The following is a 14252-nucleotide window of genomic DNA, read 5'->3' as shown; positions in this document are numbered from 1 at the left end:
TTGGTGTCCCTTAGCATCCAGACACTGATGTTCAGCTTACATAAAATTGGTGAATCCTTCACTGTAGCTACACCAGAAAGGATTTTATCAAAACAGAAGAACGACTCAAATATTTGTAGACAAATAATTAGAAATTCTTCCCACACACAGTAAGAGATATTGGTATTTATTGGGTAAAGAGCTATGCTCTTCTGTAGCTGTGCTGTAATTTTACAGTTATAAAAAGCCATGGTAATCTATTTCCGTCAAAGGAAAAAAAAATTAACATCCTCAAATAAGCTGATCAAGCTAACTAGGGTGATAATCAGCAGTGCTGTGCCACATTCAGCCCAACGCCCAAAGTGACCTGCTGTCCCCAGCCGCCTATACTTCATGGGGCCAGATGCAAAGATCCGATCAAGCTGACTGTCGTCACAAGAGGAAAGTAAGGCCACAGCAGTTACGTCTCAAGCAATGAACTATTGAGGCCGCACTGGGCACACCACTCCACCCCTCCCTGGAAAGTCTTCAGCAGAAGCTTCATCACCCAACTGCAACAAATCTGAAATCATCATCATTGGTCCAAAAACGCTCACCAAATCCACCCAAAACTTCATCCTCAATATTGATGGTCTCCCAGTATCCACCTCCCCTCACATCCGGAATCTTGGAATCATCTTTGATCAAACCCTCTCCTTCGACAAACACATCAAACACATCACTAAGACAGCCTTCTTCCACCTCAAAAACATTGCCTGTCTCCGTCCATCCCTCTCCTCCACAGCTGCAGAAACCCTCATCCACGCCTTCATCACCTCCCGTCTGGACTACTGCAACAGCCTCCTCTATGGCACACCCTCAAAAATCATCAGTAAACTTCAATACATTCAAAACTCCGCTGCCCGTCTACTCACCCACACCCCGATCCGTGACCATATCACCCCCGTCCTTTACAAACTCCACTGGCTCCCCATCCCCCAGAGAATCCAGTACAAAATCCTCCTCATGACCTACAAAGCCCTCCATAACCTGGCCCCATCCTACCTGACCGACCTCCTCTACAGGCACACTCCCACCTGCACCCTCCGCTCTGCTGCTGCCAATCTCCTATCCCCCCACATCCGGACCAAACTCAGATCCTGGGGGGACAGGGCTTTCTCCATCGCTGCTCCCCCCCTACGGAACTCACTACCCCAAACCATCAGAGACTCCTCCACACTCACCACATTCAAAACATCACTGAAGTCTCACCTGTTCAGTACTGCCTTCAACCACTGGTCACCTCACCTTCTGTCTCCTTTCTCTGTTCGTTTACTTATTTATCTATTTATTCACTTCCCTATGTTCTCTAAATCCCTGTAAAGCGTCTTTGAGTATATGAAAAACGCTATATAAATGTAATGCATTATTATTATTATTATTAAAACCTACAGTGTAAAGGGGCATTTAAACCATTAAAATGGTGGTAAATTTTAAAGAAATAAGAATTATTTAAAAGCACTAAGAAATAATTAACCATATCAAAATTAATTAAGTGAAAAAGATAGCAAGACCTATTCAAATTAATTGGGTCTCCAGTCCAATGTCAGGTCTGACTGGATTTGATCGCAAAGGTGGATTTCCCAGTGTAACACAGCAGACTCCAAGCTAGACAGGACCCTGTCTATGGACTCCTCATGGAATCCAGGAAGCAGGATGACACATGTGCCGCTATACAGCAGTCAACACTTCCAAATTTATAAAGTGTCCACACCTGTTAACAGATCCTGCTGTTCTTTTCAGGGCCAGTGGTCACGGCTAGTATGATTTGACCCAACGGAATTAGATGGCACAGAAGGCAAATATTGTCTGTGCCGATTAGAAATTATAAAAATCCTTTCATAGAAAGAGTTATTTGAATGTGGAATACTTTCCCTCAAATATTAAAGACAAATTAAGTTCAGAACTCAGAAAAGTAATTTTAATTGGGAATCAAAGGGCAATGAATCTGGAAAATCGACTGGTATGGGCACAGAAAATATGGTTCAAATAGCCCCTTACAATGTATTATCTCTTTGTAAATATAGATCTAAATATAATATAGAAAATTTCTTAAGACAAGCCCTAAATTGTATAATGTATGTCTCCTTTGACTGAAAATATTTTCTTAAAACATTGTTTGAAGGACTGTCTATAAAATTTAGATCTGGATAATCTCCCAATCGATCTTGAGTGAAAATATTTCATGTATTAAGTTCTGAACGGCATCCACTTAATTCTATTAGTATCTACAACAAATAATAAAATTAAGCATATAATTTAGTTCAGACCTTCAAGTCCCCATTCTATGAGATCACAACTGATCTGCGACCTAACTCCAAATACTTACCTTTTCCCAGAATCTGAGTCTGTTTGACGAACAAATGTCAATCTGTATTTGTTTCAAATTTCCAGCATTTGCAGGTTTTTTAAATTTTCATTTACATGTGTGTCTCCTGCACAAATACTGACTTACTTACTGAGGTTTCTTACCGAATTGTCTGCAGCATTTTTAGGTAAGGGCAGGGGCCGAGAGATGTTAATTTTACTGTAAAATCCTGCACTGCTGTACACTAGAGAATTTACCACAGAGGTAACCATAGTTGTAAAAAGCAATTTCTATAACAATGTCAGAAAGAAATATCAACACTAAATTCAGATGATGTATACCGTGACCAATTTAAATAAATGCACTATTATAATTTTGTAGGTCATTGTTAAAATCCCTTTTAGCCCCACTGTGTGCATCTGACACAATCTACTTATTCATTGCAACCTGATGTATTGCTCCACTGACACACTTTGCCAAAGTTAAAGGAATGCAAGTCCTCCCTTGTGATTCCTCATTCTATAAGATGCATGTAACTTTTACATGCCAATTGGTGGTTAGTTTATAGCTAACACTGTAAAAAAGTCCATTAACAAGTAAATAAAGTAATAAAGTGGAGAAAATAAGTGGCAGAGAGAATGACAGGGTTGAGAAAGGTTCTTTTAAAATGAAATCAAAGAAATAGATAGAACTGCAGTTCAATGGTTCATATATATCACTGCCTTAACTCAGAAAAAAAGTTACTCTATCACTGCTTCTTACATCAAGAATGTTATCACTACTGTAAAAATTCCTCAATTATTACATAGACATTGTAAATCACATTTGAAGAATTTCTCTGTCAACTATTTCTCATGAAATCATAGCCACATTCTGAAATAATCCATTTCCAACATTAGTAATATTAAACAGAATAAATCTTCTCAATTACATTGAAGATGTAAGAAGATGAACTGTTAATCCATTCCCCTTTAGGAGTTCAATGGTGCCATATTTTACTTGCCTGTTTTAAGTCATGTATTGCATTCTCCTGATTTTTATTCACAGTCATTAGCTTCTTGTTCAATCTTGTTGCTTCATCCACTGTAACAAAAAGAGTCTTTTGAAAAATCACAAAAAAAATGACATGCTAATCTAAAAGATAATCCTCTTTTAGACATTTTTTAATCTACTGTACAACTGTGTGCATAGTATTTTAATTGCCCATGGTAAATTTGATAGGTTTTATAAAAAGTATTTTCAAGGTAACTGGAATTGATTTCATTCCTTCCACAGCTAAGTTACACTCGGATAATGTCGTTGTTAGATTGCACTAACTCGTATATCATCATGATCTTAATCAAACTCTTTTTACAGTCCTGGGTTGCTACAAATGAAAATCTGAGCTGTTATAGAGTGGAATACTTTGATTCAGTCAACATACGAGGCACACTCCACCTTTCAAGTGAGGAATAAGCATTTTAAGCAGATGATAATATAAAGTAATGAGGAATGCTTGAGGCTAGGGATTAGTTCTGCCGATGTCTAAAAAATGATTGGCACAAATATAAGAGTGAAAAAGTCCCCTTATCCATGCTTTACTCATTTCTGCTAGTTTGGCAATGCTTTGGCTTCTTTGCCACTTGATCAGGGTCAATTATAGCTTAATTGAATAATCTCATCATAACTCACAGTTTATGAATAACATTTTAAAAAATGATTTTCACAAATATAAATTACATTAAAAACTGTTATTTAAGATTAAAAAATATTTCTTCATGAATGTGTATCTAGAGCAAGCATCTTTAAGAAAAATTAGAATGCAAGAAATAAAAGCAGTACAAGGCCAGATGGCCCTGCAGAGTGGTTCATCATTCAAGATCATGGCTAATCCTTCACCTCAACACCATTTTCCATCATTATGCTCATATCCCTTGGTTCCCTTAATGCCCAGAAATCTTACAGAATGAATTTAATTACAACTTCCATCGTCATCCAAAGTAACAAATTCCAAAGGTTCCCCTCTCTTCTGAGTGAATTAATTTCTCCTCATCTCAGTCCTAGGTAGTCCAGCACCTTATTGTCAAATTGTATACCTGAACCTAGATTCCTCCATCAGTGGAAATATCATTCTTACATCTTGCCTGTCATGCCTTTTAAGAATTTTGCACTTTCAATAATTTCACCTCCCATCCTTTTAAATTCTAAAGCTAACAAACCAATCTCAACCATTGTCTTGTGGCAAATTTGTCATATCTAGAATCAGTCTATAGAACGTAATAAAAAGGAACTGCAGATGCTGGCTTATATCAAAGATAGATACAAAAATGCTGGAGTAACTCATGAAAGAAGAGATCAATGAGGTACAAAAAGCTTGGGTCAGAGACAGTGGTAGCGATGCCCTCATTCTTTAGGAAACGGGGCTTCCCCTCTTCCATTAGAGATGAGGCTCTCACTAGGGCCTCCTCTATATCCCACAGCTCCGCTCTTGCTCCCCCTCTCCCCATTCGTAACAAGGATAGAGTCCCCCTTGTCCTCACCTTCCACCCCATCAGCCAGCGTATACAATAAATTATCCTCCAACATTTCCGTCACCTTCAACGGGATCCCACTATTGGCCACATCTTCACATCTTCTCCCCTTTCTGCTTTCCGCAGAGACCGTTCCCTCCGTAACTCCCTGGTCCACTCATCCCTTCCCACCCAAACCACCCCCTCCCCAGGTACTTTCCCCTGCAACTGCAGGAGATGCAACACCTGTCCCTTTACCTCCCCCCTCGACTCCATCCAAGGACCCAAACAGTCTTTCCAGGTGAGGCAGAGGTTCACCTGCACCTCCTCCAACCTCATCTATTGTATCCGCTGTTCCAGATGTCAGCTTCTCTACATCGGCGAGACCAAACGCAGGCTCGGCGATCATTTCACTCAACACCTTCGCTCAGTCCACCTTAACCATCCTGATCTCCCGGTGGCTCAGCACTTCAACTTCCCCTCCCACCCTGAGCTTTCTGTCATGGGCCTCCTCCATTGTCATAGTGAGGCCCACCGCAATTGGAGGAACAGCATCTCATATTTCGCTTGGGAGCTTACACCCCAACGATATGAACATTGATTTCTCTAACTTCAGATAGTTCCTCTGTCCCTCTTTTTCCCCTCCCCCTTCCCAGTTCTCCCACTGTCTTCCTGTCTCCAACTACATCCTATCTTTGTTCCGCCCCCTCCCCTGACATCAGTCTGAAGATGGGTCTCGACCCGAAACGTCACCCATTCCTTCTCTCCTGAGACGCTGCCTGACCCGCTGAGTTACTCCAGCATCTTGTGATACCTGGGTCAGAGCCAGGGCTTACTAAACTAATGGTCACCAAATGCACAGGCTCCATTGGAAGAATGATCCCCGAATTATCATATCATATCATATCATATATATACAGCCGGAAACAGGCCTTTTCGGCCCTCCAAGTCCGTGCCGCCCAGTGATCCCCGCACATTAACACTATCCTACACCCACTAGGGACAATTTTTACATTTACCCAGCCAATTAACCTACATACCTGTACGTCTTTGAATTCTCCCATTCCAATTAATTTTGATCACGCTATTTATGAAAAAACAAGACATTTATAAGGATTCCTGAAGGAATAACCACCCTCAATTTTGCTAACAACGAAAAAGAATCATCAGAACAGCAGGTGAGCTATTACGTGAACTCAGGAGCAAAGAGGTCCTTCTACAGTTGTACAGGGCCCTGGTGAGACCGCACCTGGAGTACTGTGTGCAGTTTTGGTCTCCAAATTTGAGGAAGGATATTCTTGCTATTGAGGGCGTGCAGCGTAGGTTCACTAGGTTAATTCCCGGAATGGCAGGACTGTCGTATGTTGAAAGGCTGGAGCAATTAGGCTTGTATACACTGGAATTTAGAAGGATGAGGGGGGTTCTTATTGAAACATATAAGATAATTAGGGGATTTGACACATTAGAGGCAGGAAACATGTTCCCAATGTTGGGGGAGTCCAGAACAAGGGGCCACAGTTTAAGAATAAGGGGTAGGCCATTTAGAACGGAGATGAGGAAGAACTTTTTCAGTCAGAGAGTGGTGAAGGGGTGGAATTCTCTGCCTCAGAAGGCAGTGGAGGCCAGTTCGTTGGATGCTTTCAAGAGAGAGCTGGATAGAGCTCTTAAGGATAGCGGAGTGAGGGGGTATGGGGAGAAGGCAGGAACGGGGTACTGATTGAGAGTGATCAGCCATGATCGCATTGAATGGCGGTGCTGGCTCGAAGGGCTGAATGGCCTACTCCTGCACCTATTGTCTATTGTCAAAGTGATTCAACTCCAGGTGACAGAATTGATGTAGGAACCATGGCTTCCATGTTCAGCCTTCCTAACTTGTGCAGAATGACAAGTAGGACTTTCACAGTGAACGATGTGGCCGTGGGACATGTTGTAGTACAGAGATCTAGGTGCTCAAGTGCATAGCTCTTTGAAAGTGGTGTCACAGGTTGACAGGGTGGTGAAGCCTTCGTCAGTCAGGCTTTGGATTGATGGAATTGGTTCATTTTGTTGTAGTTGTATAAGACATCAGTGAGATCAGAATTGGGAATAAGACCCAATAGTTAAAAATGTATAGTACAAGGGAAAAATGTGTTCTGTATCCTTAACTCTGCATTGGCAAGTATCCAAATAAGTCTTAGCTGTTGTACACATTTTGAGTTGGTCTAAGAAAATCTGCAACCAAGTCTTGATATAAAAGCAGCAGAAATGAGGAAGGATATAATCCACAGAACATTCACTGCCCTGGCCTTAAGCATAAGGCAACATAAACCAGTAGGCCAACAATCAAAACATAAATTATAGTAGAGCCTGCCAGAAGGCAGCAGGCTCTAATCTGTTTTACAACTGCTTGAGATTTTTCAACATTACTGTTTAGACAGTTCAGGGCTGATGGACTGGCAAGCATGTAAGCAATGATGATTCACACTGTCCGATAGACAATTATTATGCCAAGTGGCAAGTGGCACATTTACACTGATATTTCAGCTACCCTCGGATATTTTATTGTACTGCACTGGTGATTTAGAGTTTATAGAGGCTGCATCAGTTGCCTCTACTCCAATGTATATTAAATTGCAGGAGATGGTCTTTTCCTATATCTCTGAAATGTCTGAAGAAGGTTACCGACTCGAAATGTCACCTTTCCATGTTCTCCAGAGATGCTGCCTGACTCGCTGAGTTACTCCAGCACTTTGTGTCTTTTTTCCGCTATCAAAGAGGAGGTGGTGCTATAACTGTTCCGCGCTGATTTTGTCAGATGATGAGGAAGTCAAGGATCGAGTTACAAAGGGAGGTAGAGAGGACCAGGCCTTGGAGCTTGGTGATGAGTTTGTTGGGACCAACAATGATGAATGCTAAACTCAATCAACAACTGCCTGACGTATGTGTTCCAGTAATCCATATGTTCCAGATCAGAGTGGAGAACCAGTGAGGTGGCATCTGCTGCTTACCTGTTGCAGCAACAGGCAAATTGCAACATATCACACCTGCACAATTTTTAACTTAAGATGATTCAAATGGAATGAATTACCTTTTCACATTAATAACTTTTAACTTTCTACTTGATCTCAAAATGTATCATGTTATTTTCAGTGTACTAATTAAACTAGATGGAGGAATATGTTGCGTTGATTTACAAAGTTTATTTACCATTCTGCTCTAGTTTTCCATGAGTTTGTACGACTAATCCATACTGATGACTTATTGCTGCAAACCGTTTCTCAACTTTACTCAGTTGACTAAACTGGTTATCCTTTGCTATGTTCTGCAAACGTACTTTTTGCTCCTGGAAAACAAAAGATAAAAATGCATCTAACCACGATTGCTAGTACAATTTTAAAAATAGTATAAACATTCCCGACGATAATATAATTTCACTTCAGTTCAGTTTAATTTATTGTCACGCGTACCAAGGTCCAGTGAAAAGCTTTTGTTGTGTGCTAACAAATCAGCGGAAAGCCAATACATGATTATAATCCAGCCATTTACAGTGTATAGATACATGATAAGGGAATAATGTTTAGTGCAAGATAAAGCCAGTAAAGTCCGATCAAAGATAGTCCGAGGGTTACCAATGAGGGAGATAGTAGTTCAGGATGGCTCTCTAGTTGAGGTAGGATGATTCAGTTGCCTGATAACAGCCTGATAAGAGTGGTAATATATTTTACCATACTCAGATTTAGTGAGGTCTTGAGTACATTGAAATGTACCAAGAAGGATTTGAAAAGGGAGAGAAGGCCAGCAATGATCAGGACTGGGTTAAGAAAATTGCAGTGTGGGTAAGAAGATCACGAATAATAAAGATTATAAACCTGCATGTCTATAATGTTGTTAAAGGGATTCCAAGGTATTCTGCTGAAATTTAGAAAAACAAAAGCAACCGAGCAGGAGTTTATTAAAAGGAATGATCGAAAAGGTGGTCACTGAGATCAGTGAGATGGAGAGATTTACAGAGGGAATTCCAGAGCATAAGGCGTAACCACTAATGATAGGCAGTGGAGTATGCACTGAAGATCAGTGATAGAATATGGAGGACTGCAGGGTGAGGAGCAAGACCAGAAGGGTTCTGACCATGAGAATTAAGAATTTTAACATTCCGGCAATGGTGGATCCGGAATGATTCAAATAGAATGAATTACCTTTTCACATTAATAACTTTTAACTTTCTACTTGATCTCAAAATGTATCATGTTATTTTCAGTGTACTAATTAAACTAGATACACTGTGGATCATTAAGCACAGAGGTGAGTGTGAGAATGTTGGATGAAACATATATACATGTATAGCAGAGTTTTGATGAGTTGAGGATTAAACAATGTGGAGGATGACAGGCTGGTCAGGGGAATTACTGGAATTAGAGTGCCACAGCACAGAAACAGGCCCTTCGGCCCAATTCATGTTGCCTACCTCAGCTAGTTCCAATTGCCTGAGTTTGTCCCTTAGTCCTCTAAACCTTTCCAGCTATGCACATGACCAAATGTCTTTTAAATGTTGCAATTGTGGCCAACTCTACCTCTTCATCTGGTTATTTGTTCCATATACCCATGTGTTGAGAAAATTGTCCCTCAGAACCCTTTTTTAATCTTTCTCCTCTCACCTTAAAACTGTGCTCACTAGTTTTAGCTTCCCCTCCCTTGGGAAAAACACTGACCATTCACCTTATCTATTCACCATGATTTTACATGCCTGTATAAGGTCATCTGTCAGCCTCCTATATTCCACTGAAAAAAGCTCCATCCTATCCAGACTTCTCTTATAACCCAAGCTCCCCAGTCCCAGATACTACTTGTAAACCTTTTCTGCACCCTTAATGACATTCTTCCCATAGCTAAGTGGCCAGGATTGCACACAATAACCCAATCGTTCCGTTTTTATGCAAAATTCAGCAGCAAAGACTGGAAAGGAGGTAGAATGAGGCAAAACATCATGAATGTGTGATTAAGATTATACTCACTCTGGGATAAGGGAAACATACAGAAGATGAAAGGAATCGACCAGAATCAATAGACAATAGACAATAGGTGCAGGAGTAGGCCATTCAGCCCTTCGATATATGTTTCAATAAGATCCCCCCTCATCCTTCTAAATTCCAGTGTATACAAGCCCAATCGCTCCAGCCTTTCAACATACGACAGTCCCGCCATTCCGGGAATTAACCTAGTGAACCTACGCTGCACGCCCTCCATAGCAATAATATCCTTCCTCAAATTTGGAGACCAAAACTGCACACAGTACTCCAGGTGCGGTCTCACCAGGGCCCGGTACAACTGTAGAAGGACCTCTTTGCTCCTATACTCAACTCCTCTTGTTACGAAGGCCAACATTCCATTGGCTTTCTTCACTGCCTGCTGTACCTGCATGCTTCCTTTCATTGACTGATGCACTAGGACACCCAGATCTCGTTGAACTCCCCCTCCTCCTAACTTGACACCATTCAGATAATAATCTACCTTTCTATTCTTACTTCCAAAGTGAATAACCTCACACTTATCTACAGTTCAACAAGAGAACATTCTGTTTTATTCAAGACAAAGTTTAGGATGAGCTTGACACATACCAAATCTACACAGTTCGTTCAGCAACTGTCATATTGAGAATACAAAGAAATATACAGAATGTTTATATAGCCTAATCTTAATTTTTACATTTCAGTCTTCAAAAATTCTCAACAATTGTAGTACAAACAGATTTATAAAAAGGCTATCAGTATTTACTGCCTGAAATAAGTTGAACAATCAGTTATCTGGCATTGAAGCTATACTTGACCTTTGTCCGAGTGAGACCCAGCGCACATTTGAGGAACAGCACCTCATATTTCACTTGGGTAGCTTATACCCCAGCGGTATGAACATTGACTTCTCTAACTTCGAGTAGCCCTTGCTTTCTCTCTCTCTCTCCATCCCCTCCCCCTTCCCAGTTCTCCTACCAGTCTTACTGTCTCCGATTACATTCTATCTCTGTCCTGCCCACTCTCCTGACATTGGTCTGAAGAAGGGTCTCGACTCGAAAGGTCACCCATTCCTTCTCTCCAGAGATGCTGCCTGTCCTGCTGAGTTACTCTAGCATTTTGTGTCTACCCTCTCTCGCAGTGTTTTAGGTTCCAGCCACTGCTTTCCTCTTACCTAATAGCGTTGGCCTATCTCATTAATATTTTCTACCTACAACTCCTCAACCTCTCCATCTTGCCTGACAATGACTGGACAGCAAAGTTTTCCTTACCAGCTCACTTAGTTTCTTCTCCAGATTATACTTAGAAACCTACAGAGAGGGGATATACTTAGTGTTAGTAATTTTGTAGATTGAAAATAACCAATGAAAACAAAGAAATGCAATTGTTCAAAACCAGTGACAAAATCACTTCAAAACCTACAAGCACAATGTGATTCATCATAAACTATTTAATATATTTTTTGTAATGTACTGCAAAACATCGAGCAAAGACACACAAAACACCAAGGAAAAACATATGGCATAAAAATATTTAACTCTCAATACTATTATCCTTCTCTATAGTTAGTACGACTGCAACACAATACTTAACGTACTCCTTCTAAATATATTATAATAATATGCTTGAATTCAGGAGACAATTTGAAGCACTAAGGTTCATTTATATTTATTACACTCCATTATTCTGAGTTGTATTTGTTGAAAGATTTATTAAAGATGCTGGCTTCCTGCTATCTCACACAAAGTGATTTAAAGAAACCTTTGGGGACTGGCAATTCTGTAAAGCAAGTGGCACAGAATATTTCAATTTAAAATGCCAGATGAACCTTGATCCTCAAGTGAACAGCTATGTTTTGCTTACTGCATCATTGCAAAAAGCAGTTTATTTTTACAACTTCGGTATTCCATTTTTTTTGTTTTCCATACTCTGATTTAATTAAAATTCCTGTTTAAACAAAGTCCTTCGTTATTTGTGTCACCTTTTACTTGTTTTAATCATCCAGTTAATGTCGGATGTGCTTTTAAAACCAACAAAATATCTCCTCTTGCCTGACCTTTTATGCTGAGGCTGTAAGGATTTGTTTGGCTTGTTCAGTCTGTGACATAGCATAGGTGATGTATAGGGTTTGCTGTGCTCTGCTGCACATGACACATAGGTATTGTAGAGCAATAAAAAGAACTCTTGGCCTTCTCTAAGTGAGATAATGGAATTTTTTACATTAAATGATATTGAGACCTATATAGATAACACAGTATGATATTTGCCAGCACTTATGAGGTCAGTAGCATCTAGTCCAAGAGTTATTGTAAAGGTTCCAGTCATTGCCTGCATTTTGGATACAGCTTTGTTGAGAGCCAGCTGTCGAATTACCTAAGTAATCTATCCACAGAAGCACTTTATCTCTACTTACTGTGCTTGAAGTAACTATTTTATTCAGAATTTATCTATTCCTACAAAAAATAACTAAGTAAATATATCTGGTCCTACTGTATTACATTTAATGTTAATAAATGATTTGTGTCCTTGTGAATTATATTAATGGAGCAATAACAGCTGTCACAGTGTTAATCTAAAATTATAAGTACTGTCCATTCCAATTTTTAATATAATTGGAAATAAAATAGCATGAATATGAACCTGTCTGTGCACATACATGACCTAAGGTTGAAAAACTAGCTTCCTTAAATGTTGCAGTTAACCTTTTCCTTACTCGGCTCATTTTATTTAAAACAGTAAAAAGTTACACTTGCTTCCATGGCAATGTGTAACAATTGCATATTTACTATCTGCCAAGGAATCCTTTGTTAACAAACTCCATATAATTAGATAATATAATCTAAGTGACCAAATGCACAATTTTATAATACTTGTATAATTACAAAGTATGACAAGCTTCTGGTTTACTTGTTTCATTTTCAATTGTGTGTCATTTGTGTTAATCTGTCGTTGCTTAATGACAAATTATATGCAAAGCAACAATAAATTGTTTAAAAATTTGATGGATACCTCATTTTATCTTGAGTTCAGCAGAAATTCCTTGATATTACAAAGTTTATAAACTAATCATTATCTTTGTAACATCCGGTTTAATTTAGGAATTATTCTAATTAAATTTGAAGTTAACAGGCTATAAAATGCTTTTCAGATTAAGTTCAGTATGTCTATATTACACTTACAACAAAGAAGGAAACTATTTGGCCCTTCCAGTCTATGCTGTCTCACGAAGCATTCCCAATCCCCCACTAAATTTTTCTGTTACCCTTTCCCCCACAAATACATCAACTCTTTCACCAACTCTTTCACCAAGCCACCCCTCTTCAGATACTACCACCCAATTTAGAGTGACCAATTAAGAGATCCACATATCTTTGGGATGTGAGTGGGAACCAGAGCACAAAGGGGAAACCCATATGGTCGCTGGGACATTTCGCAAACTCGGCACAGACAGCACCAGACGTTAGGTTTGAATCTTGGCCACCGGAGCTTTGAAGCAGAAACTCCAACCACTGTGCCACGGTGCTGCCTTTTGCTGTGTTCATCCTTATTTAATATCTCACTTTGAGAATGTCGAGCATCAATTCAAGTGTTACCTGCAGTACTTTTAATTCTTCCTTAAGTCCATTGATTTCTCTTTCTTTTGACTCTGAGCTAAGCTGGAATTTTCCCTACGAAGGACAGTATACATTATCACATTAGTCTAACCCACATACAAAGAGAATGATTTGCATATACTGAACAAAATGAAAAATGTTTTAATTTAACATTTTAAAACCAAACCTAATTTAAACATAATTCATCCAAATAGCCAATTTCTTTGTTCTAATGTGCTGTATAACTGTCGTGCACACAAAGAATAATTATATAAATATTATTAGAGAAGCAGATTTTTGTGTACTTCTTTAGTATTGGAGTTACAAATTATGTGAATTATTAAGTATAAGTATCACCAGTCCAGTTACATTTTTGGTGAATAGTCACATTAAAAACAAGACACAAATGAGCTGCAGGTGCTGGAGTCTGCAAAAACAAACAATCTGTAGAGACTCAGTGGGTCAAGCAGCCCCATGGGTGAAAAAATGGTCAATATTTTAAGGAAACCCTGCATCTGGCCAGAGAGTGAAGAGGGGAGATAGTACGTATAAAGAGGGGAGGAGGAATGGCAAGACTGAAGAACGAGCTTTCATGGACTGAGGTGGGGTGAACGCTAATGGGCAGAAGGAGTAAAGAAAGGAGGGGAAGGGATGGAGTCGGGAGGCAGAGGCAGGTAGATGAAGGATGGAGACAGATAGAAGAGGAAAAATCAGAAGATGAGAAAAAATAGAAATAGATGGAGCCAGGTGAGTGGAAGGGAGGGAGAAGGTTATAGAAAGCGATAAGCAGGAACACCAAATGTTGCTAGTGCTGGAATCTGAGAAGGAAGGTGATAATGGGAAACATTAGGGGTAATTG

At 39.6% G+C, this 14252-nt stretch overlaps 1 protein-coding gene across 7 annotated transcripts in view; it reads right to left on the bottom strand.

The window, feature by feature from the left end:
* Positions 1-14252, bottom strand: part of ccdc73 (coiled-coil domain containing 73) — a 102706-nt gene that overhangs the window by 38413 nt on the left and 50041 nt on the right. For 6 of the 7 annotated variants that reach the window (XM_078415568.1, XM_078415570.1, XM_078415569.1 and 3 more), the window contains exons 6-9: positions 13394-13468; positions 11072-11110; positions 8002-8137; positions 3330-3409 (exon numbers count right to left, since the gene is read on the bottom strand). In XM_078415568.1, coding sequence (XP_078271694.1) covers positions 3330-3409; positions 8002-8137; positions 11072-11110; positions 13394-13468 — 330 coding nt within the window. The remainder of the gene's footprint in view (positions 1-3329; positions 3410-8001; positions 8138-11071; positions 11111-13393; positions 13469-14252) is intronic. The other variant, XM_078415566.1, reaches the window with a different exon arrangement.

This window comes from Rhinoraja longicauda, chromosome 18, assembly GCF_053455715.1.
Source record: "Rhinoraja longicauda isolate Sanriku21f chromosome 18, sRhiLon1.1, whole genome shotgun sequence".
Taxonomy (NCBI): domain Eukaryota; kingdom Metazoa; phylum Chordata; class Chondrichthyes; order Rajiformes; family Arhynchobatidae; genus Rhinoraja; species Rhinoraja longicauda.
Note: the sequence above shows the minus strand (reverse complement) of the source record. Positions and strands in the feature narration are given on the sequence as shown.